The 21,399-nt window shown below is 40.7% G+C and overlaps 1 protein-coding gene across 7 annotated transcripts in view; it reads right to left on the reverse strand.

Annotated features, from left to right (window-relative positions):
* The window catches only part of exoc6 (exocyst complex component 6), a 51,190-nt gene that overhangs the window by 14,129 nt on the left and 15,662 nt on the right, over nucleotides 1–21,399 (reverse strand). For 2 of the 7 annotated variants that reach the window (XM_087177269.1, XM_087177271.1), the window contains exons 6-22: nucleotides 21,260–21,313; nucleotides 20,394–20,544; nucleotides 20,145–20,300; nucleotides 19,617–19,685; nucleotides 18,729–18,812; nucleotides 17,746–17,792; nucleotides 17,429–17,549; nucleotides 14,293–14,364; nucleotides 14,087–14,184; nucleotides 13,844–13,949; nucleotides 12,784–12,893; nucleotides 12,545–12,656; nucleotides 12,332–12,466; nucleotides 10,891–11,070; nucleotides 10,119–10,148; nucleotides 4,438–4,579; nucleotides 1,402–1,475 (exon numbers count right to left, since the gene is read on the reverse strand). In XM_087177269.1, the coding sequence (XP_087033395.1) occupies nucleotides 1,402–1,475; nucleotides 4,438–4,579; nucleotides 10,119–10,148; nucleotides 10,891–11,070; nucleotides 12,332–12,466; nucleotides 12,545–12,656; nucleotides 12,784–12,893; nucleotides 13,844–13,949; nucleotides 14,087–14,184; nucleotides 14,293–14,364; nucleotides 17,429–17,549; nucleotides 17,746–17,792; nucleotides 18,729–18,812; nucleotides 19,617–19,685; nucleotides 20,145–20,300; nucleotides 20,394–20,544; nucleotides 21,260–21,313 (1,741 nt within the window). Of the gene's footprint in view, nucleotides 1–1,401; nucleotides 1,476–4,437; nucleotides 4,580–10,118; nucleotides 10,149–10,890; nucleotides 11,071–12,331; nucleotides 12,467–12,544; nucleotides 12,657–12,783; nucleotides 12,894–13,843; nucleotides 13,950–14,086; nucleotides 14,185–14,292; nucleotides 14,365–17,428; nucleotides 17,550–17,745; nucleotides 17,793–18,728; nucleotides 18,813–19,616; nucleotides 19,686–20,144; nucleotides 20,322–20,393; nucleotides 20,545–21,259; nucleotides 21,314–21,399 lie in introns of all 7 variants that reach the window. The other 5 variants (XM_087177268.1, XM_023418872.2, XM_087177270.1 and 2 more) reach the window with 3 other exon arrangements.

A 21,399-nucleotide genomic window follows, 5' to 3' on the forward strand; every position in this document is an offset into this window, starting at 1 on the left:
GTTTGGGTTATTTCCCAGGCTGATGTGGCCACTGTCTGTATATGAGATTCCAATATCCACTGCAGAAAAAATGCAAAGATTAGTTAGCTCTTACATTAGGAAGTGGCTAGGTGTTCCTAGATGTTTAAGCACGGTGGCACTGTATGGGAAAAGCATACTTCAGCTCCTAGTAACTAGTCTAGTGGAGGAGTTTAAATGTACGAAACTAGACGGTCATTGGATAAATGCTGGGCTTTGTCCCGCCCATCGGACGCTCAGCGTCTCTGGGGGTCTATGGGACAGTGGGCTGGCCCGGACGCTCGGCTTCTGCATGATGATTGGATGATCTGTCTGATGCTGAGTCCCTTTTTGATTGACAGCGAAATGAGCAAATTAGCGATCTTGAAGTATTAGCATCCACCGGAGCAGTTTTCAAGAGATGTGTATAAGAGACAGGAGAGGTGAAATGTGGGACAACTGAAGTAAAAGGTGCATAAAGGTGAAAACAGATTAAAACTACTAAAACTGAATTTGTAACTAAATAGGTGTTAGTTGTATTGGTGACTCTGCAATCAGCTGTTTTGTCTTAGCCATCTTTTGTCATCTTATTATATTTTGAGCTTTAAATTCTCTAAGCAGGTCTGAATAATACGTGTCACAGTCCAACACTCTGGGCGCTGCGTAGTGAGTGGATCAGTTGGACTGCTCAGGGTAGTGTCTCCACTACATTTCCAAACACAGGACGAGAACCTCCCATCACTTTGGTGACTCCAAGTGACGGTGTCAAAAGAGAGAACCCTTCCCTAAACTATCTGATCCAGGGACATTTTAAATCTGTGTTTTCAATCGAAAACGATCTCTGTCCCGGCGGCCCAGAAACAACCTCCGTCCATACTAACACACCTGACTGTCTCCTCTGTAGTCGGTTAGTTTCAGAAAATACTACGAACGAGGAACAAGCAAATGGCAGAATTTAACTCCACAACAGCTGCGAGCAAAGACATCAAGGTCAGTAACGCTTGTGATTCCTTATTCATATTTCTTTCACCCACTTGTAGTGGAGGCTGATCAGAGCGACCATGGGAGTCTACATCATTGTTTCCAAAGGTCTCCGTTTCTGTCTGTCCAGACTACAAGAGTTTTCAAACTAAAACGGGCCCAACAGTGTTTCCAGACTCCAACTCCGTAGTTGTGTGCACGCCAGGTTTAAACATAGCGAGAGTGATGTGTTTTAAAACTAAAAACTTTATTAGTCTCATTATTTTATTAAAAAAAAAAAAAAAAAAAGCTTTGACAGAAGAAGATAAATCTTCATATAAAATGAATGAATGAATGAGCTTTACATGAAGCGGTCCTAACCTTGTGCTGGCTAAAACACATGTAAATGTATTTTCTTCTGTGCTGCTCATTGAGACATTTTACCTGTCGCAGGTCGATGAAGGCCAGCTGGAGTGTGTCTCCTTGGAAACCAGGGACGGGCTCTGAGCTGGCAAACACTGAGAAGAAAGAAAAATACCACCAGACAACAGTCACTTTAAACTCACAGTATATATTACACACAGCTAGTGTCAAAAATTGTGAGTAATAAGTCATAACTTATATACTTATAATATATAAGTATATGAATTGTAGGTCATACTGATTGTTGTTAGCTGTATTGGAGCTGAGTGTGTGAAGATGCTTTGTTTATATATTAACGTTCCCACAACGAAGTGATTGGGTGTATTTAATATCTTAATCATCCATTAATCATAAGCTATATTTTTTCAAAACCCCAGCATGAACTTATGACAACTGCTCATTCTTGTTGTGCATGAACCCTGCAGGTTAAAGCATCGCTGCCTCCACGGTGGCGAGTCAGTGGATCCCTGCAGTCAGTCATGTGTTGATCTGATGACCTTCGATTTCTTTGTGGAAATCCACAGTATCGCATCAGAACAGAAGAGAAAAGTAACATGATATGGTTTTGTTGTGACTCCCTGGATCATCTGACGCAGTGCTGAACTTTGGTTGACCCAAACACACACACACACACACACACACACACACACACACACACACACACACACACACACACACACACAGAGCCATATTTAAAGAGGCTCTGATGAGGTTACACACTATGGTAAACATACACCTCGATGTGAACACACACAATACCAAGGTGCCTTTAATGTCTACGTCAATGTGTAATAATGTATTACAACTTCAGCGGTCAGGATTCAGGATTCAGGATTCAGGATTCAGACCATCAACACATCAACAGCTGCATTACTTGGAGGGAGAGATGCTGTCAATGCCCTGGACATTTGACACAGTTGACAATATTTTCATGAAAAGAAAAAAAATGGCAAGTGCCAAGTCAGTACTCATAGTTGTCCTACAAGGGTCTATTCTGTGTCCTCTGTCCATTTGTTACTTACTTGAATAATAATAATTAACTAGAAAATTCCTACTGCTTGGTGCCAGAAGTACCTAGAGCTGGGTGATAAAGATTGTGATAAACAACTAGTGCTGGGTGATAAAGATTGTGATAAACAACTAGAGCTGGGTGATAAACACTGCACACGTTTCAATCTCTACAGAGGACGTTATTTTGCGTTTCATCCATGTCTTAGACAATTATCCTAACTCTGGCCTCAGTCACTGCAGGTATCCCTCAAAAAGCTCTTTGGAACTGCGAGGACTGACCAAAGTGACCTGGAGCCTTAAATTTGTCCCCACAACCATAGCAAGACATGTATACACACATACACACATACATGCCCTAATAGAAGTCGATGTGCAATAAAGCTACTGTGATGTCTCCTGCTAGAACAGAACAACATGGGCAACAGTAAAAAAAATGCCCTGAGTTAATCAGTCTAATTAGCCAATCGCAGTCAGTTGTGTGAAAGTTTGGGCAGCAACGAGCAATGAGCGTGTATGTATTGTTGTGTGTGGCCGTAGAGCTGTCTACAACATTGAAAAGATCACCTCACCATTGCCATACCAAGGCTTCAATAAAGAGATTGATATATTTTATGTATACCTTCCTTTTACGGTTGAGGTTTTATCGCAGTTTAGAGACTCCCCTCAACAAGAGCTCCAGAGCTCAGTTTAACATGGGCGTCTATGAGAGCTCTGGACAACCCTCTCTGCACTTAGAGGGGATTTCCTCAAAAACCTTAAACTATATCAGAATGAGACCAATACTGGGTGATACAGGACGACAATCTTTACATTTTTGATATCAAAAATTGTCAATGTAGGTTGTAAATTGTGGGATTTAAAAGATTTTTCAGACATTTTCAGGGATGGCAGTTAGAGTGCGCATGATGTCATCAACTCTAGCCCTGAACATTCCGTGCCATACACACCCATTATAAAATGTGAAATGGTCTAAAAATGACACAAAACATAAACTGCGATTTTGTGAAAACCGTAATAGTTGTCAAAATAGCGATTGAACCCAAAAGAATCTCAAGTCTTGTGACCCGTTTAACATTTCAACCATTTTTCTACGTTGAAGTATGACGCAGCAACAGAGCTCCAAAGAGAGATGGGGTTGGCTGTTTTGACGTCTCCCCATTCATTCTCTATGGGAATTCTTTTGGCTTTCATCACCATTTACGTCGCCATGGTTACTCGAATCGCTATGAAAATTCATAGCACACCATTCCCAATAGTGCCGCACGTATTGACATACTGTATATATTGTCTGGGTTTTCTCAAAGCTGCAGGGCTAGTAATGCGCCACAATTTCGATACAGATAATGAATGAGTTGAATAAGTATGCAGGATAGTAATACATGCCTTCAATGGCACGTAATTACACACATATGACTGATGCATGAATTAATGCTTACATCTCATTATTTAACATTTTACCTTAAGCTGTAACATATGTTTAAACTGAGCTTGGATTTTTTTTCTCCCGTGTAGAGAAAGCTTTTTTACAGATGGTATGAGTTGCAAAAAAGTCTCTGATTTCATCTGAAGACATGAAGAAGCATTAGTCAGCCGTTCTGACAGTAATGTAAATTGTGTGTTTGAACTGTGCTCACATGCTGTACGCTTTCTTTACTAGTACACAGTTATTTCATAAAGAAAAAAATCCTGATCTCAATGAGACTGCTTGTGAAGATTAACTATGTACTGCTGCTAACACTGGGCTGTAACACATTCAATATTAAACCTGGAAACAATGTTAAATTCATTTTCATTTCTCTGTCTCTGCAAAATAAATATAAACATGTTTTAGACCTACTGTACTTCTCTTGCAAACAACAGACTTACAACTGAACCAAAAACAAGAAAAAAAGCAAACACTAACACATCAGTTCATTTTGGTCTGAGATCTTAAAATTCATTTGTAATGAAAATATGCTGCCCCCTGTGTAGAGTCTTTACAGTCCTGTAGATTAATATTAAATTACAACATAAATAAAATTAAACATTACATTTATTTATACTCACATTCACACTGAATTACATCTAAGTTGAACTGCTGAATGGCCCCCATACTGATCTGTTTGAGCTCTGTGTCCAGCAGCATTTGCATCAGTGATGTGGACAGATGCTTACAAGCCGACATACAAGCTGTCTGGGCCACTTTACCCTGCAGAGAGAGAGAGACAGGGGGAGGGGGGTGAAGAGAGGAGGCAAGAGAGAGGAGAGAGATGGAAAGGGGCAGGAAAGATTAGGATGGGGATGAGAAGGATGGAGAATGAGGAGAAGAAGTCAGGGTAAGTTGGGATGAGGTCATAGAAAGGGGTGGACATTAATAAAAAGGGGGAGGGATTGTGCATGGAAATGATCGGGGAAGGTATGAAAGTGTGTAGGAAGAAGAGATGAGTAAAAGGAGGACAGGAAAAAGGTATAAAAGAGATTGTGTGAAGCAATTGGCAGGAGCGTAAAAGGTTAAATGGTGACAGAACAGAAGAAGGAGGAAGGTCCAGGGGAGGAAGATTCAGGAGTAAAAATAGGTAAAGGGGATAAAGAGCAGGGAGGGCAAAAAATAATTCAGTGTTAGTTGTTATCTTCACACACTTCACACCATCTACTCTCTAGCCCAGGGGTCAGGAACCTACGGGTTGTGAGTCCTAAAGTTTTTTGACAGATACTTTTTGAAAGGTTCATTAACAACAAACTGTCTTTGTGATGAGAGAATATGAGAGCTGCCAAACCCCACCTGGACAGAGTAGAAAAACTATAACACAATACACTGTACATACAGCAGCATACTGTAGCTATCACTGAAGCTATTCTTGACAAAAAAAAGTCAATGCCTGCACCACCAGTACACTGGAAGTAAACACAACAAGCATTGGATTAGGCTAAAGGAACAATTTTGGTGCTTTTCTCAATGGATAAAACTGTCAAACATCATATGTTGTCAGAAAGAGCTGGAAAAACTGTGACATTTTACAGCTATATCAATTAGTTACAATGAAATTGCTGTGACCAGCAGATTTGCTCCCAGGGACAAAGTATATTAACGTTTATTTATACAACTGCAAACCACATTGACAGTGCTGGTCTTCGAGGGAGGGGACAGCCAGAGAGCCCAAAGCAGAGAAAGCTAAAGGGCACTTAGCTGGTCAGCTGAAGTAGTTCAGATTCTAGATGCACCAGTTGAGTGAAGCCTCTCAGATGAACTCTGCTGTCTGGTGAGACAGGGCTTTAATGTGTTTAAGCTGAACACAGAGCGAACTTTTGTCTTGCATCTGTCTGCTGTCGTGAACGCTTTCTGGCAAAGTGAACAGCTGATTGCCGACAAGATGAGTCCGTTTGGAACCGCAAACAAACCAAAAGGAGAACCACTGCCTCGAACATGCTGAGAGACGTATCCTCAGCAAGGGCAGCACAAGAGTGAAGCACTCACTACATGCACAGTTTCTACACTAGGAATCCTAAAGCAGGGATTTGTGTCAACGTCATGCAAAGTGTCAATACAAATCACAATGATAAGGTCAATCTGTGAAAAACAGAGCCAAAATGGCTGAAACAGTCCATGTTTTTGGTACAAGTTGATGATAAATGAAGCAGAAGTGTGCAGTGTGCAGAGGACGTGTGAACGAGAAGTGATGTATCTGATAAGATTAAGAAAGAAGATCAGGAATGCAATTTATATTTTTAGTTTTAATTAAATTTTTTTAGTTTTAAAAATATATGTCCTCACTTGCGTCTGGTGATATCTATCTCCACAGAGTGCTGTTATATGAGCTTTGTCTGTGAGATTTCTCCTGCACCGCCAGTGGGAGGTTAAAGGACTTTAATTTGTAGTTAAATTCTTTCAAAGATAAAGTGATAATTTGGGTTATTTGACATAGGATTGTGTATTATTCTATAGTCAGTGTATTACCTGCAGTAGATTCAGATCAGTGCCCTGCCAGTTTAGACGGGGTCATAAAAAAAAACAACAAAAAAAAAAAAACTTGTTTTAGCCACTTAAAAACATTTCCACAGAAAAAAGCTAAAATCAGTTTAGGTGTATGCTTCACTTTGAATATTTTCACTATTTCATCTGCCATCGAAGAGCCCTTTCCTGTGGAACTACAGTTTGTGAACCTTTGAATTACCATACTACTATGTACTATGTAAGCGCTGTATTACTCTGCAGATCAGCTGTTTGAGTCAGACAGAGCGAAGTGTAGGTGTGTTTGTGCTTGTAGATCCAAATCTACTGCAGGTAATACACTGACTTTAGATAAGTACCTCGTCAAATAACCTGAACTATCACTTTATGGTTAGGCACGGCTAAATACCACCAGGAGAACATTGGCAAATGTCTGTGTGAACTGACCTTTTAAGCTTCGTTATTAAAATCTCACATGGGTTTGTTGCTGTTCAGTCATAGATATGTTTTTTATCATATCATCATTTTTGGCTGGATTGTATTAAAACACAAAATGACACTGATGACCACAAGTGATATTCTGACTGAGTGACAATCACAGTGAATGTCAATATACATTTGTGAGTCATCTGCGTATTACAAGACAAGTGGAATATGTTACGAATAAAAAAGTAAAGTAAAAGTAAAGTAAGTAAAGCTTCAGTGAACAGGTTTGTGGTATACAGCTGTATAATATGCTATTAACCTAATTAAAAGGTTCCCAACCCCTGATCTAAAGAGCTACTATATAATGAAAATCCACATAAAAACAATTGCCATCTATACTGGATGTTTTCTTCTGTCAACATCTCTCATCTTACCATGAATATCTGCTAAAACATGCTTTGATCACTGCATCATAAAATCTGTCACTGAAAGATATAAGACTATTAAATGGTGCTATCAATTTCCCAAGCTGTGCTCTTTGCTAAACATCACACATATAACAAAAACCAGATAGGCCAACACATGCAGGTAAGGCACAACAGTTCAATCAGCAAGTAAACACATATAACGCTCCACTCCAGAGCATGTAAACTAATTGTGAGCGTTTCCATTACTTAAGGTTTTCTTGATTTTGTGAGCAGGTATGTTTTAACTTATGATCCACTTTGAAACAAGTGGAACACCTGTAAGTAACACCTTCACTCAAATGTCTGAAACACTAACACTAACTGAACAGGTCAGTAAATTACAGTTAGTGTTTGCAGGGAACAGGGACAGAACAGCAGATCAACACAATCCATTCTCACAGATACTCATGCAAAAACTCTCACAGGGATGATGTGGTGACCCCAACTTCAAGGAAAATGCCACCAGCAGTCTTATTGAAATACACAGTTACATAAGCCGTATTACATTAAGCCACAGAGGACTGATATAAGAAAAGTCAATGTGAGCGTTTGGTTTCCTTTGTTTGAGCTCCACAACATCCCTGTTCATATTCTTCATGCTGACAGTTGACCAGTAGACAGACAGCAGTGATACATGGTTTGCCAGCAGTGAAGGCTGCGTTGCTTCACTCTAAACGAGTAGCTATCACATCTCACTCTATTGACTCCAAATCTTTTAGATCACACAAGCATATTGTTGTCTCTGGATAGACCTGTAGCCGACTCAGGGGCCGTTCACACAGAGACGTGGCGCTGAGGAAAAGGCCCTGATCTCTATGAATGTCCACAGAAGGAAGCACCTGCTCACACTCAGAGTACATCCACACTAATTAGGCTGAATTTGAAAATGTAATTTTTAAGTTTTGCCTTCTATCCACACTTATGACACCTTTTATGCCACCATTTATAACGCCTGAAAACTGAGCGTTTTGAAAATGAGCTGGTTGGCGACAGTCCAACATAGTCTATATTCTGGCTATCTCTCACTGTGCCAAAGTTTCATAATTACAATTACTATTCACAAAATACTTGACCCTTCTGTTGAAAAGCAGTTCATTATTACATAATTAAACCCCTCTGCCTATATTGAAGATAAACTACAAGATTACGATAGTATTTGCACATTGCACACAGTCTGTGTTAGCCCGACTGCACCACCCTTGTGGTTCCACACTTTTCATTCTGTCAACATTATCATTTGTGAATTGTTCAGAATTATAGGATAAGTATCTGTATGTGAATAGATATTTGCATCTCTAAGTCTCATTATGCTTCAAATAATTCAAATTACATAATGTGACATCCAACTACATCTAAAGGTAAAAATATCTGTACCTGTTTCTAAGTGGCCACTTTCAACAGTAGGGAGAAAAAATGCTGTCATATAGAGGGGAGAAATACAATAAATTCCCATCTTTTCTTTAAGGAATTCACAGTGTTGCACTTCGCTAAACACATGAAGAGTGACTGAAGTTGTTGTGTGAAAAATGAATGAAGGAAGCTTGAGAGAGATAATTCAAACATGCATACTTCCTCATGCCTGCACACCTGACCAATCACAGTTCATTCAAAAATTGAACTGTTGGACGCAGCCCCTTATTCTTTTTTCTGAGATCACTCATTTTAAATGTCAGTATATTGCTGTAAACTGGATTTATGTTTACTGACATCTCAGTGCAACAACCTAGTAGCTGTTCTTCATGTGGCAGCATTTATGACCCATAGTCAAATCAATGTTTATTTATTTGTTTAGTTCTCAGAAAACAAACTAAATCATGAGTTTGGATAAATTAAAGGTGTAATGAGACTCTGAGGACAAACTTTTACACTCTTATTCTGCACTAAAATGTGGACAGACAGCTTCATAAAAACAAACTAAAAGCACTAGTCCGGTGACTTTTTCCCCAAATTAGTGTGGATGCAGCTCTGGTGCTCTGGCAGCAAGCTGCAAAAAAGACAAATGGAAATTACAGCAACGTTTACACCTTTTCCCACTCAAGTTCATGCATGTGTCTCATGTCTCTCTGTGTAAACCACCGCTGACGGCTGAGCATTTCCTCAAAGCAAGTATGTGAAGAATGCTTTTACTCAGACTGCTGCTACTCAGACAGACACAAACTGTACCATGGCGTCGTAAACCAGCAATGGATATAAATGATGATGACCCGAACGCTTTTATTCCATTAATATACTTTATCTACATCTACATTACACCTAAGATGTAAGAGAACGAAGGACTGCTAAACTACAAAAAAGTAACAGAGGAGGGGGCAGACTGGATGATCTGTCAGATCCAAATCCAGCTCCAGAGGATGAGTTCAGAATCACACAGTGCCCAGCTATGGAGGACGCATGTGTCATGGAAATAGTTACAAAGCATTTCATTAACTGATATGAATTAATATAAATTATTATAATTAATAAATAAATTGGATAAATAAATTATCTTAAAAATGAATGTCTTAGTTCAATAATAAATAGTTGAAAGTAATAAGGGATTTATAAAAACAAAATAGTCAATAAGTGCATCTTTTACACACATTAATGGACTCCTAAGATAATTATGAAATTTCAAAATTAATTGCAGTTAACATGCAGTTTTAAAAAGAAATAAATAACTGAATTCACTTTCTTGCTAGTTTTCCTGAGCAGCATCAAGAAGCTATTACAGAACCCTACCCTCTGCAAATGTTCTGCTAAAATGCTCATGTAAACACCGTCCTACAGTGTCTTCCATTCAAAAAGTCCCAGACCAACCAAGTCTAGAGTCGTGGAGCCTCCACAGTCAAACATAAGCATGCTTTTCATCTCCCCCCTGCCTGTACAGTGGCAGCAAAGTGTTGTAACAGCCAGGCAGGAATACTCACCGACATCGACGCATGGTCATTGTTGTTATTCTGAGCAGAGACACCCCCAAACCAAGCAAAAATGGAAGAGGGGGAGGGAAGGAGGGAAAGGACAGGAAAAGAAATGTGGCAACAATAAATGGACAGGAGGAGGTAAATTCAACTAGCGTTATCTCGCATGCTTCACAAGTCAACATAATAAAGGAGTAAAACAAATCAGTTAGAGCGCTGTCTCAGTACAGAGGGTGCAGATGGGGAGACCAAAGACATTCGTGAAAAACAAAAAGCAAAAATGGAACTAATTCGAGATGTGATAAGAGATGTTGGAGAGAAGAGCAGGCAGGTGGCCCACAGCTGAACAGACTGTAGCTGTCAGCAATCTGGGCAGAACACGTTTACTGACCAAGTCCTTCAAACTCTGCTACGCCACTGAATCTGCCTTTTTTCAGGCGGAGATACGCACAAGCAGTTTACAAGTCAGTAACAGCACAGTTACCATGCATATGCACAGACCACCAACGCAACACACTCAACTTCAAACTCACAATGACAACAATCCACTTTCAGACTGTACACACACTTTAATAGGGGTGTAGTGAACACAGCAGAACATCAGAACACGGTTGGGGATTTGGGGAAAATGAAAAGGAGACAGAAACTAAGGAATTATCGCATCTCTATTATTTATAGCTTAAATGAATGTAAAAAAAAAAAAAGAAAAGACAATGTCCCACAGTTCCCAGAGAGAGGCGGCAGCTTCAATGGGTCAAAGTTAGCAGGAGGATAGACTCACCGGGAGGTGTGTGAAGACCTGGAAGGTGGAACGCAGGAAGTTGATCAGGTCCATGAGGTATCCAGAGGCACGGCCGTCCGACTCAGCCATGCCCCATTCATAGTCTGCCAGCTGGATAAACTCATCGATCTTCTGGTTGAGTTTGGTATAAATCTCTCCTTCTGCGGCGTGACGAGCATCCTGGAGAAATTCTTTAATTAGCCCCTTTGACGAGACTTAATACAACTAAATACAGTTTTAAAAGCAGTTTACCTACAGTCATCCTGGAATGGAGAAACCCAGATCTCTTTCAAGAACAATACACAATAGCTAGATGTGACTGTCTGTGATTTGTCAGAGCAATAAGTCCTTAAAAAAGCACTCCCCTGATTTATCATTGCATTTATCTTTTCTTATCCATGGATTCTTCCTCCTTGTAGAAGAAACCAAGCTCTGAGGGGTGGAGCTGGGCCGTGGGAATTCTGGTGTAATAGCCACACTGGGTATTGCAACATTCATGTTCATCATGTGACACTCACTGGCCCAAAAAAAATTTTCCCCCATTCATAATCACTGGAAAAAAGGCTTAAAAATGATGAATACTCTTTTTTTACGTATCACAACCCCCCCCCCCCCCCCCCAAAATGTCTTTTTATTATCAGTTCAATAACATTTGAAAATTTGGAAGAGCCATATGATTTCATTAGGTTCATGTGTTGGGGGAACCAACAGGGAGTCAGCCAACTAGGCCCACGGAGGTGTCAGCACATGCTGTCGACTGGCTTGATTGAAGCTTGTACTGAGCATGCTCTCTGAGGCTAACAACGCAAAACTGTGAGGAAGCTCATGGAGGCTTTTCAGCCTACAAGTCCAGTGAGTAACTCTCATTATTTGTGCACTGTCTTTGAACACAGTATCCAGTTCTTAATACAGCCATCAAAAACCTGCTACCTACATTACCCACAATGCAACTCGACCACCAACAGCGAATGCAGCCTGAAGCCTCTAGCTTCAAGCAGAGACAAGGAGCGGGCTACAGAGGTCTGGTGAGCTCACTTCCTCAAGGTATTTTTTCACTTTCAAACTTGTCATTCAGACCCAGCACAGGCTGACTCAGGTGATCTCACCTATTAGACTCACAGCTCCATATGGAGCCACACAACTTTTTCCACATATGCAGTAGTATTCCCCAAAACAGGAATGAGCAGGTGTACAGGTGTTCAGTAAGTGTATGACCAGAACTCAGTGAGAGCAGAAACTAGTGCAGCTGTGTGACTTGTCAAGAGTTCAATTCCAGCACCAAGGACAAAGGAAATTATATGCATATAGAAGCCTCTGGGCCTTGTTGTGTGATTAAGGAAATACTGAAAGCAGGACATATCATTCCAACAAAAAACTGTGTAATTACCACAGAGACCAAATGAAGACACAAAAAAGAATCCACACTTCATTCATGTTTTACCTTGAATGTGGACAGGCCGTAGAGTCTTGTGGTGTGCACCGTTTCAGGGGAGACATTGGTGATGTTTGTTATGAACTCCTCCAGATACCTGCAGGCCTGCTCCAGGTGGGTGGTGTTAATGATGATCTGCACCAGCTACAGACATAAGGTTACAGTTTTAGACTGAATGACTAAAGCCTTCGGTTTGGATGGTGACAGCAGTGTTGTTCCCACCTCAGTCAGTCCTATGTGAGGTTTCTTGATGAGGTTTTGCAGACAGCTGCTGAGTGTTCTTGTCAGCAGCAGGTTGGTTGATTTTCTCAGCATGTCATCAATCTCTGTTGAACTGGACACACAAACAAAATGACCAATTAACTGCACATACTCTAGAGTTACACAACAAAGAGACATAAAACAAGGGAATCCATCTCGATAAACTGAAAGTGAGCAACAGTGATTGTACAGTGACCTACCTGCGGTGTAGTGACTCAGAGAACTTGAGGCTGGCATAAATGAACTCTTTGACCTGTGTGTAGATCTGAGGGACAGACTGGGACATCGGCAGCTTCTTAGGAAAGTCCTGCTGCTCGCACACAGACACACACCCACAGACACACATTCACAAAACACAGAAAGCAACAACAATAAATGACTGACTCATTATTTAATAGTTAATAAAGTTAAAGTTGTATTACTTTGCTTCTGGAGAAATGTTTGTTATGTTCACATAAACTGATTCACAGGCAACCCCCCCATTTCATTCTACAAAACACTCTAAATCCAATGTCAGAGTGCTGTTAGAATCCCATAAGAAGACAGATCAAATTTATGTAATATGTGAGTTTTCTCTGCTGCTGAACACGGCTTCTCGCCAGGAGCAGGTGGTAGTGATTGTCATTGACAAGAGCTTCAGCATTTGTTGTGTTCACAAGACAAGAAGTCATAATAAAACATCTGAGCAGCGCTATGTCTTCAGGGCAGATTTGGAGGCTACAGTGAGTCGCTATCAGAAAGTGACGACATGGGCCGGGGCTAGCTGGTTAGCATGCTAACTTCAGGAGAAGAAAAGAAGTGATAGAGACAGAAGTTGCTCTTCACCTCTGTAGACAGCTCTTGGAGAGTAAAGGAATGAAGTTTGATGTTGAACTCACAACGTTTCTTCTAGACTGGTAAATAAACAGCTGTTAATGCTAACGTAAGCTATGTAGCAATAACAAAACTTACAAATAGCTCCTTTGAATTATAACTGCATGATTATTGTGTTGACTTTTTCTTAGATGTTCCATGGTTATGATTGTATGAATATAAATGATGTGGAAGTTAAAAGAGGGTAATAGGTTGCGCTGGAGGGGGCATTGCAGAATTATTATATGGGAGCGTGAAATGTATATAGAAATGTATCTCTTTTGTGATGATTATTATTTTGCATTGTATTTCTTTTATGTGTCAATATGTATGTGCAATTCAGTGATTGAAGATAGAGGTCTCGCTGGATGTATAGGATTGTGAGTCTATAGTCCTGGAACTCGTTACCTTCTCTATCTCAGCATCATGGAAGGGAAAGCGGCTGACCACCAGTTTATACTCATCCTCAGTCTCCACTGGAATGGGACTGTAGTTATCCAACTCAAAGATCTCCCTGTGGAAAAGAACACTGTTTAAGGTCCGTGCACACTTACATTTGTAGTGTAAGAGCTTTGAGAATTTCTCTCTCTCTTTGACACAAGGGTTCTAAAAGTTTTCAGCAGATTTCAGTCACACATTAGGAAATCCCACCTGAAAACCAGCGCCCACTTCTTCAGCAAAGTTTCATTGTACTGGTCTCTGACCTCAAAAAGCAGGTCAAACAGCCGATTCACCGGGAAACCATAATCCTGTACATACGTACCCAGACATCACAGAAAACCAAGTGTGTGTTAATATCAGTTGTTCCACACTTCAGAGTCACAAGCTGTTCAAATGAAGACCTGTTCTGGACCAACCTGTAGTGTGTCAGCGAAGATGACTATGAGGTTCTTCAGCTCCAGGACCAGGTCTGGGTCATCACAATAAGACTGGAGATAAAAATAATAGTCTATGAGAACAGCGACAACAATAACATGGCGATCATTTATGAAGAAATGTTCATGAGATTTGTAAAACACTGTGTTTTTTAAATCACAGAGAGTTAAACATTAAAAAGTAAAATAAAAACGATCTCTTCCACTCCCAGTATCAGAACTTGTTTTAATGTTTTCTGTGAATTCATCATTTTAAAAAAAACAAATGATTATTTGTGAACCACTTCCCCGAAGAATGACTGTTGGATCTGAAAAGTTTGGAAGGTGCTGTCTTTTTATATAACTTTCCTAAAACTGTGTTTGACTTTAGCATGCCTGGCTAACTAATTTACCAACTAAATTAGTAACTTGCACATTATTAGCTAAGTACATTATTACGTGAGAAAAGCCTCCACTGTGATAATGTGATGTAACTTGTAATACAACAACATCTCAGTTTTTATTTCTATCTCTTCTCCATGGCTCATCTATTGGTGAGGATGATAACATTTGCCTGAGACATGTTAGCGTCCTTCTTTATACGACGCTGAGTTAACACAACATCATCAACCCAATTATGGAGATATTTAAGATACTTTTGTAGGTTTCTTATTCTCCAATAAGTCAATCAGAGCCATTAAAAAGTCTACTGGAGCACGTTAATTGGCTAGATATCGCTGCCAAAGCCGCTGCTACTCTGCCAGCAGCAGTTGGCACTTCATCTGACAAAACTGATGCTCAGAAACTAAAAATCTACAGATGGTGACAAATCAGAGGACAAACCTGAATAAATGTGTGGAGAAACCTAACCAATTCAGATGCTTCCATACAGGTGCATTATCATGCTCTGTGGCAGGTATAAAAATGCTGAGCAGGCCCAGTTCATTCTGATTTTGTATCAAGATGGAGCTTCGGTCACAAAGATGCTCAACTGACTAGGGTTTCAATAGGAACAGCGACAAAAGTGATGTCATTTACATCTATGGGAAAGATCAATAGTGCAATTTGATGACCGTGATGCTCGTGCATTAGTGAGATATATAAGAAAAACAGAAGAGCAGCTCTTCCTCAGATGACTGAGAATGTCAATGCAGGACGTGATCAGACTGTGTTAGCAAGTGACAGAGAGAGGGATAGAGCATCTGTGCATAAACCCCTCATTACAAAGAAAAAATGCACATCTGAGAGTTCAGTGGCACTGGTCAACAGAGATTTGAAAAAAGTGTCATGGTTGAATGAATAATTTTCACTATATTCTTCACAACTGGGTGAGTGCATTTGTGGCGTACACCAAGAGAGCGGCGCAGGCCTGAATGCTTGACCCCTGCAGTGAAGGGATCTGGTGCTCTGTTATGCTGGGGGGTCATTTTGCATGGTTTGGGCCCACTTGTCCTTTTAGAGGGAAGGGTCACTGCAAATCAAAACAAGGTTGTTCTAAGGGAACAGCTTTATACTACAGTGAAACAATTCTGTCTTGATGGGATTGATCACTTCCAGGATGACAATGCCCCCATCCATAGGGCACGAGGGGTCACTGAATGGTTTGATGAGTAGGAATATGTGCTATGGTCTTCACAGTCACCAGATCTCAATCCAATTGACCACCAGTGAAGCAGCAGCATGTGGGGGCCCAACACCTTACTAAGACACTTTATGTTGGTTTTCCTTTAATTTGTCACACGTATACACCACTTAATGAGAGCATGAATTCTGAGTGTGAGATGTATGCTCTCTACACTGCCCTCAGAAATTCAACCAAATGGAATTAAAAAAATGAGTGTCCATGGCATGTATACAACTGCTGCTAACAGTCCAACAATGCATGTATTACATTTGCTAAATAATACAGCTGTGCATTTCTACTACCTGTGAGTGACTGACTGACTTTTGTTGTTTTGGAAATGATTTCAAGAATCAAAATTGACACAGTTATCCTTGTAAATGTCCTACATGAAGTGCCAGAATAGAAAGCTCAACAGGCATAACAACAGTAACTGAGGGGGGAGTGGTTTAGCCGAGGGTCACTCAACACTAACACTAGCTAACTAAGTCCCTCTATTTTTCTGGAGTACAGAGTGATTTATGACCCTGAAAGCAGAACAGTTGAGTCCCTTACCACTGACACAAGGATCCTGCCAAGCGCAAGAGTGTGTAAATCAACGGAGTAAATGAACACAACTTGAGATCTGATGTAAAGCAGCGGTTGCCTGCCTCTCTGTTTACTCAGACACACACACACATACAGTCAACAATCAGCTAGAGGCCCAGCTTAACAGCAGCAAACCACAGCAGTGACAGGAACGTATCGCATCGGTTTTATTAGTCTATAGCTGCCATATTCTGATCCATGAATGAATATGATGTGATTTTTTAGCCAAGTTTTCTATGTGTGTTCTGTTAATTTGCTGTGCGAATGATGAACACAAAAACAAAAACAACAAAAACAGTAGTTACCACAAAATTCAACATATTTTCATAGTGAATTATCAGTGACTGTCTCATGGGCATATTAGTGAAAGGGTCTTCCCTCTGTGGTCTGATCATACAGAGGCTGTAAGTGCAGGAACCTGGCACTGTGGCCTGCTGCGTTGTGGCCCAGCAGAGGGGCTGCAAGCCAGGGGGGAGACATGGGGCCTTTGTTAGTCTTCTCACCTCACGCTGTGCGGCCCATTTTCTGGCCTGTTAGCATAATCCTCTGGGTCATTTACAACTGACTGGAACCCAGCAGTCAGGAATATGCCTCCTTAATCTGCTGTTATTGTTGCAATCTGTCTCTCATTAAGGCCCCAATGACCTCCTCTTTGGCTGCATGCGTATGTGTGTTTTGACCTCTTCTCTTTAGAGTGACATCATTTGTGTGTTTGTGGGGGCACTGACCTCCACAGTGGTGTGTGTGTGTGTGTGTGTGTGTGTGTGTGTGTGTGTGTGAGCCAGTGAATGAAGGCTCTTGCAGGATAAATAGATCCGCAGCAGGCTCTATTATCTCTATTAACTCGCAACAGTCTCCTTCTCATTCAAAGTCAACACCCTGTTGGCTGTGTGTGCGTGTGTTCATGTATGTGTTTGTGTGAGAGCCTACAGAGTGTGTGCGGAGCACGGCGATGATCTTGGACAGGGCCATGTTCCACAGTTCATCAGTGAAGGCTCTGGTCACTAGCCCCCGTGTGGCATGAAGGATATGATCCTCCACAACAAAGAACCTGATGACACACACACACACACACACACAAAAAAACACACACACACACACACACACACACACACACACACACAGAAAACACACATCTCGATACTTTCATTGACAATATAAACAAACATAACTCACTGACTGTCAGCAGAATGTCATGTTCAAGGTAAAATTCTGTAATAATGAAGTGAAAATGAGGAACATCTTACCCTACAATCTGATTGAAGTATCTTCTGTACCCTTCCACTGTCTCATGCTGGATACACACACACACACACACACACACACACACACACACACACACAAAAACCATATTTACACACAGTACACAAATGCATGATTTATTATATATGTTGTCATTGTGTGGTATTGCATTTATGAGCAAGGATTGTTTTGTCATTGTTGGTGTCTTCAGTGAAATTGTAACATCCAAATCACAACAGATTAATGCAAGAATTGACCATAAATAATTTTTAACAATGGCCATTGTTAATTCATCCAACAGTCCATGATATGTGTGTTTCATGATGTGTGTGTTTCATGACGTGTTTGTTTCATGATATGTGTGTTTCATGATGTGTGTGTTTCATGACGTGTTTGTTTCATGACATGTGTGTTTCATGATGTGTGTGTTTCATGATATGTGTGTTTCATGATGTGTGTGTTTCATGACGTGTTTGTTCCATGATATGTGTGTTTCATGATGTGTGTGTTTCATGATATGTGTGTTTCATGATGTGTGTGTTTCATGATGTGTGTGTTTCATGACGTGTTTGTTTCATGACATGTGTGTTTCATGATGTGTGTGTTTCATGAGGTGTTTGTTTCATGATATGTGTGTTTCATGATGTGTGTGTTTCATGATATGTGTGTTTCATGATGTGTGTGTTTCATGATGTGTGTGTTTCATGACGTGTTTCATGACGCGTGTGTTTCATGACGCGTGTGTTTCATGACGCGTGTGTTTCATTATATGTTTGTTTCATGACGTGTGTGTTCCATGACGTGTTTCATGACGTGTGTGTTTCATGACATGTGTGTTTCATGACGTGTGTTTCATGACGTGTGTGTGTCATGACGTGTTTGTTTCATGACGTTTGTTCCATGACGTGTTCCATGACGTGTTTCATGACGTGTGTGTTTCATGACGTGTGTGTTTCATGACGTGTGTTTCATGACGTGTGTTCCTCACCATGTTGGCCTGTGGCTGCAGCACGAGTCTGGCTTGTTTTTTCCTCTGTTTCCTGTAATAGTTCTCAAATGTTTCTCGGTCACCCTGCAGACACAGAGAAACACAACAAACACAATGAACCATAAAGTTACTGAGGGGAAGTTGTTGGCTCAAGATTAATTTTGCTTTTACAAACCAGAGTGTCTTTATTTTTTAAATATAGACTTTTGAGAAGTGTAAATGCCACAGTGGAGAAACAATCATCTACATTTGAAAATACAATAATGTCACTTTTCAAAAACTTTCTCCGTGGAGGTTAAATCTTTTTTTTCTTCTAATTTTTAAAAAATAAAGCTTTTCCAAATGATGACAGGTGCCTACAGCGCCCTCCACTGGGCTAGCTAATAGCAGCAATATATCTAATATTCTCTGAGCTATACAGTATACTGTATCAGCAGAGATTCAACGGAAAAGAGAAATATAGTATTCAGTATGTACAGCCTCACATCAACACACTGTAACTGTTCTGCTGTGATGAACTTAGAGTTCATTCTGCTTTCTAACATATCACTGAACCTTCGGTATAGAGCTTGCTGGCTCTAGGGTAAGTGGACTTATATAGCACTGTTGACCACTACAATGGAAGCCTTTCCTACTATACATGCATATTCACTATGAAATGCTGGGGGCAATTTGGGCCCAAGGACACTTCGAAATGCAGACGGGGAATTGAACCACTGACCGCTTAGTGGATGACACGTTTTACCTCCTGAGCCACAGCCCCCCCCCACAGTCAGTGATGAGGTATTTTGTTAATCATGTTTAATTCTGGAATTATAATGCAGCTATACCACTTTTCTGACTTCAGTGTTGTGTGTGTGTGTGTGTGTAAGAGGCAGAGACACCTACCAGCACAGTGTAAATGTGTAAACATCTGTAAACAGGCGAAAAGTCCACCAGGTCCTGAGCTGTAAGAATCTGTCAAACACATATGAGGAAATGTGATTATACCGTCAAAGACTTCTGCATTCATGCAACAGTGCTGTTCCTACAGGCATTCATCAACTAATGAAATTAAGTAGAAAACTATTAAAATGACCTTAATCATAGAAAATAAATACAGTGTAGTGCTATGACAATTATCTTATGGAGGTGCTGAATTTATGTCTGAAAGGAAGTTCTTGATAAGAAAAGACTCCCCTTTTGATTACAACTCAAATACACATTTATGGACTCAATACTGAGCATGCCGTTATATTTACAGTGTATAGCAGAAAAACACAGCTCTACCTGCATGTTCTATAAACATCAAGCGGCATTACACATGACAGAACTAAACAGTCTGTGACAGTCTTTAAAACACAGTTCTGGAGAAGATGCACACACATTTTAGTGTTATCATATTGTCACACTAAAATACACACAATGTTTCTTTACCTCTTCATCTGCTTCCTCCTCATCTCCTGTGTCTTCGTCCATCATCAGGCCGTTGTGGGTGTGAGTTCGTCCGTTGAGGGAGTACACAGGCTTGGCATAGTGGCCCATGCTGGCCTGCTTCATCACGGCGCTGTTAAAGGTCCTGTGCTGCTGTGCCTGGGGGGACATCCACACTGACTGGTGAGATGTTAAATACCTCCTCACAGCTATTGAGGGTTTTTTATTTTTAAAAAACACAGACTCTCATACCTGTCTCATGGCAGTCTCTCCAACCTTGTCAGAGTGTTTTCTGATGCTCTCCAGGAAGTCCTTGAGGTCTGACATCGAGATCTCCTTGATCTCCTCTCTCAGTCGGGGTAGGTTTTCAGCCATGATCTGACAGAACCTGTACTGACTGACCCTGTAGAGCCAATACACTTCTGTCAACTTTTAAAAAGTATGCACCTGTTCACACCTGGCACTAACATGCGTCTTGGGTGGTCCGATCACAAGTGGACAGCTCTAAGTACCTCAGTTCACATCGGGCATTAGAATGCATCTCTACACGCGTCTCGAGTGATGCAGTGAACTTCCCATGTCTAGTCTGCTGGGAATTAAAAGAAGAAGAAGTTTGACGGACCCATAAGATGTCTCTACGGCTTTTTCAAAATCTCCAGACAGTGTGGCCAAAGCTAGCTTACACGATTTGGGAATCAAGTGGAGTGTGAATAAGGTCGTACTTTCACTTACACAGAGGACATCAGTTGAGCAGGCGGTCCTTCAATGTGATCCAGGACACCTTCACATACACACTACTATGTGGCCAAGACCACCTCTGAATGTGGTCTGAGCAGTCAGATCTCAATGCATCTTGGGTGCATTCACACTTGTACTTAGAGCTGTCCACTTCAGATCATCAGAGACGCATGTTAATGCCAGGTATGATTAAAGACAACTATCAAATTCAAACTAACATAATCTAATGTTGTATGAAAAAGAAATACAACAGTAGGGAAATTAACCAAATCCAAAAATGAATGATTTAACCCATGGTGGGAATCACACTGCTTCTTCCCGTCTTGTTTTCCTTGTCAAATTTAAACGTGGTTACATAAACCCTGATGCTATAATCGTACCTGGGGATGTAGACCTTCTCCAGCTGTTCCATGGTTTTCAACGCAGCATAGTATCTGCAGAAACAAATGGCAGAGATTCAGTTAGGAGGCACAGCTATGGTCCTTTCACGTAACTGCAGACTTGAGAGATAGTGACAATA

The sequence above is a fragment of the Seriola lalandi genome, unplaced genomic scaffold (assembly GCF_002814215.2).
Source record: "Seriola lalandi dorsalis isolate HSWRI2012SDOR001 ecotype SW California unplaced genomic scaffold, Sedor1 jcf7180002054585, whole genome shotgun sequence".
Classification (NCBI taxonomy): domain Eukaryota; kingdom Metazoa; phylum Chordata; class Actinopteri; order Carangiformes; family Carangidae; genus Seriola; species Seriola lalandi.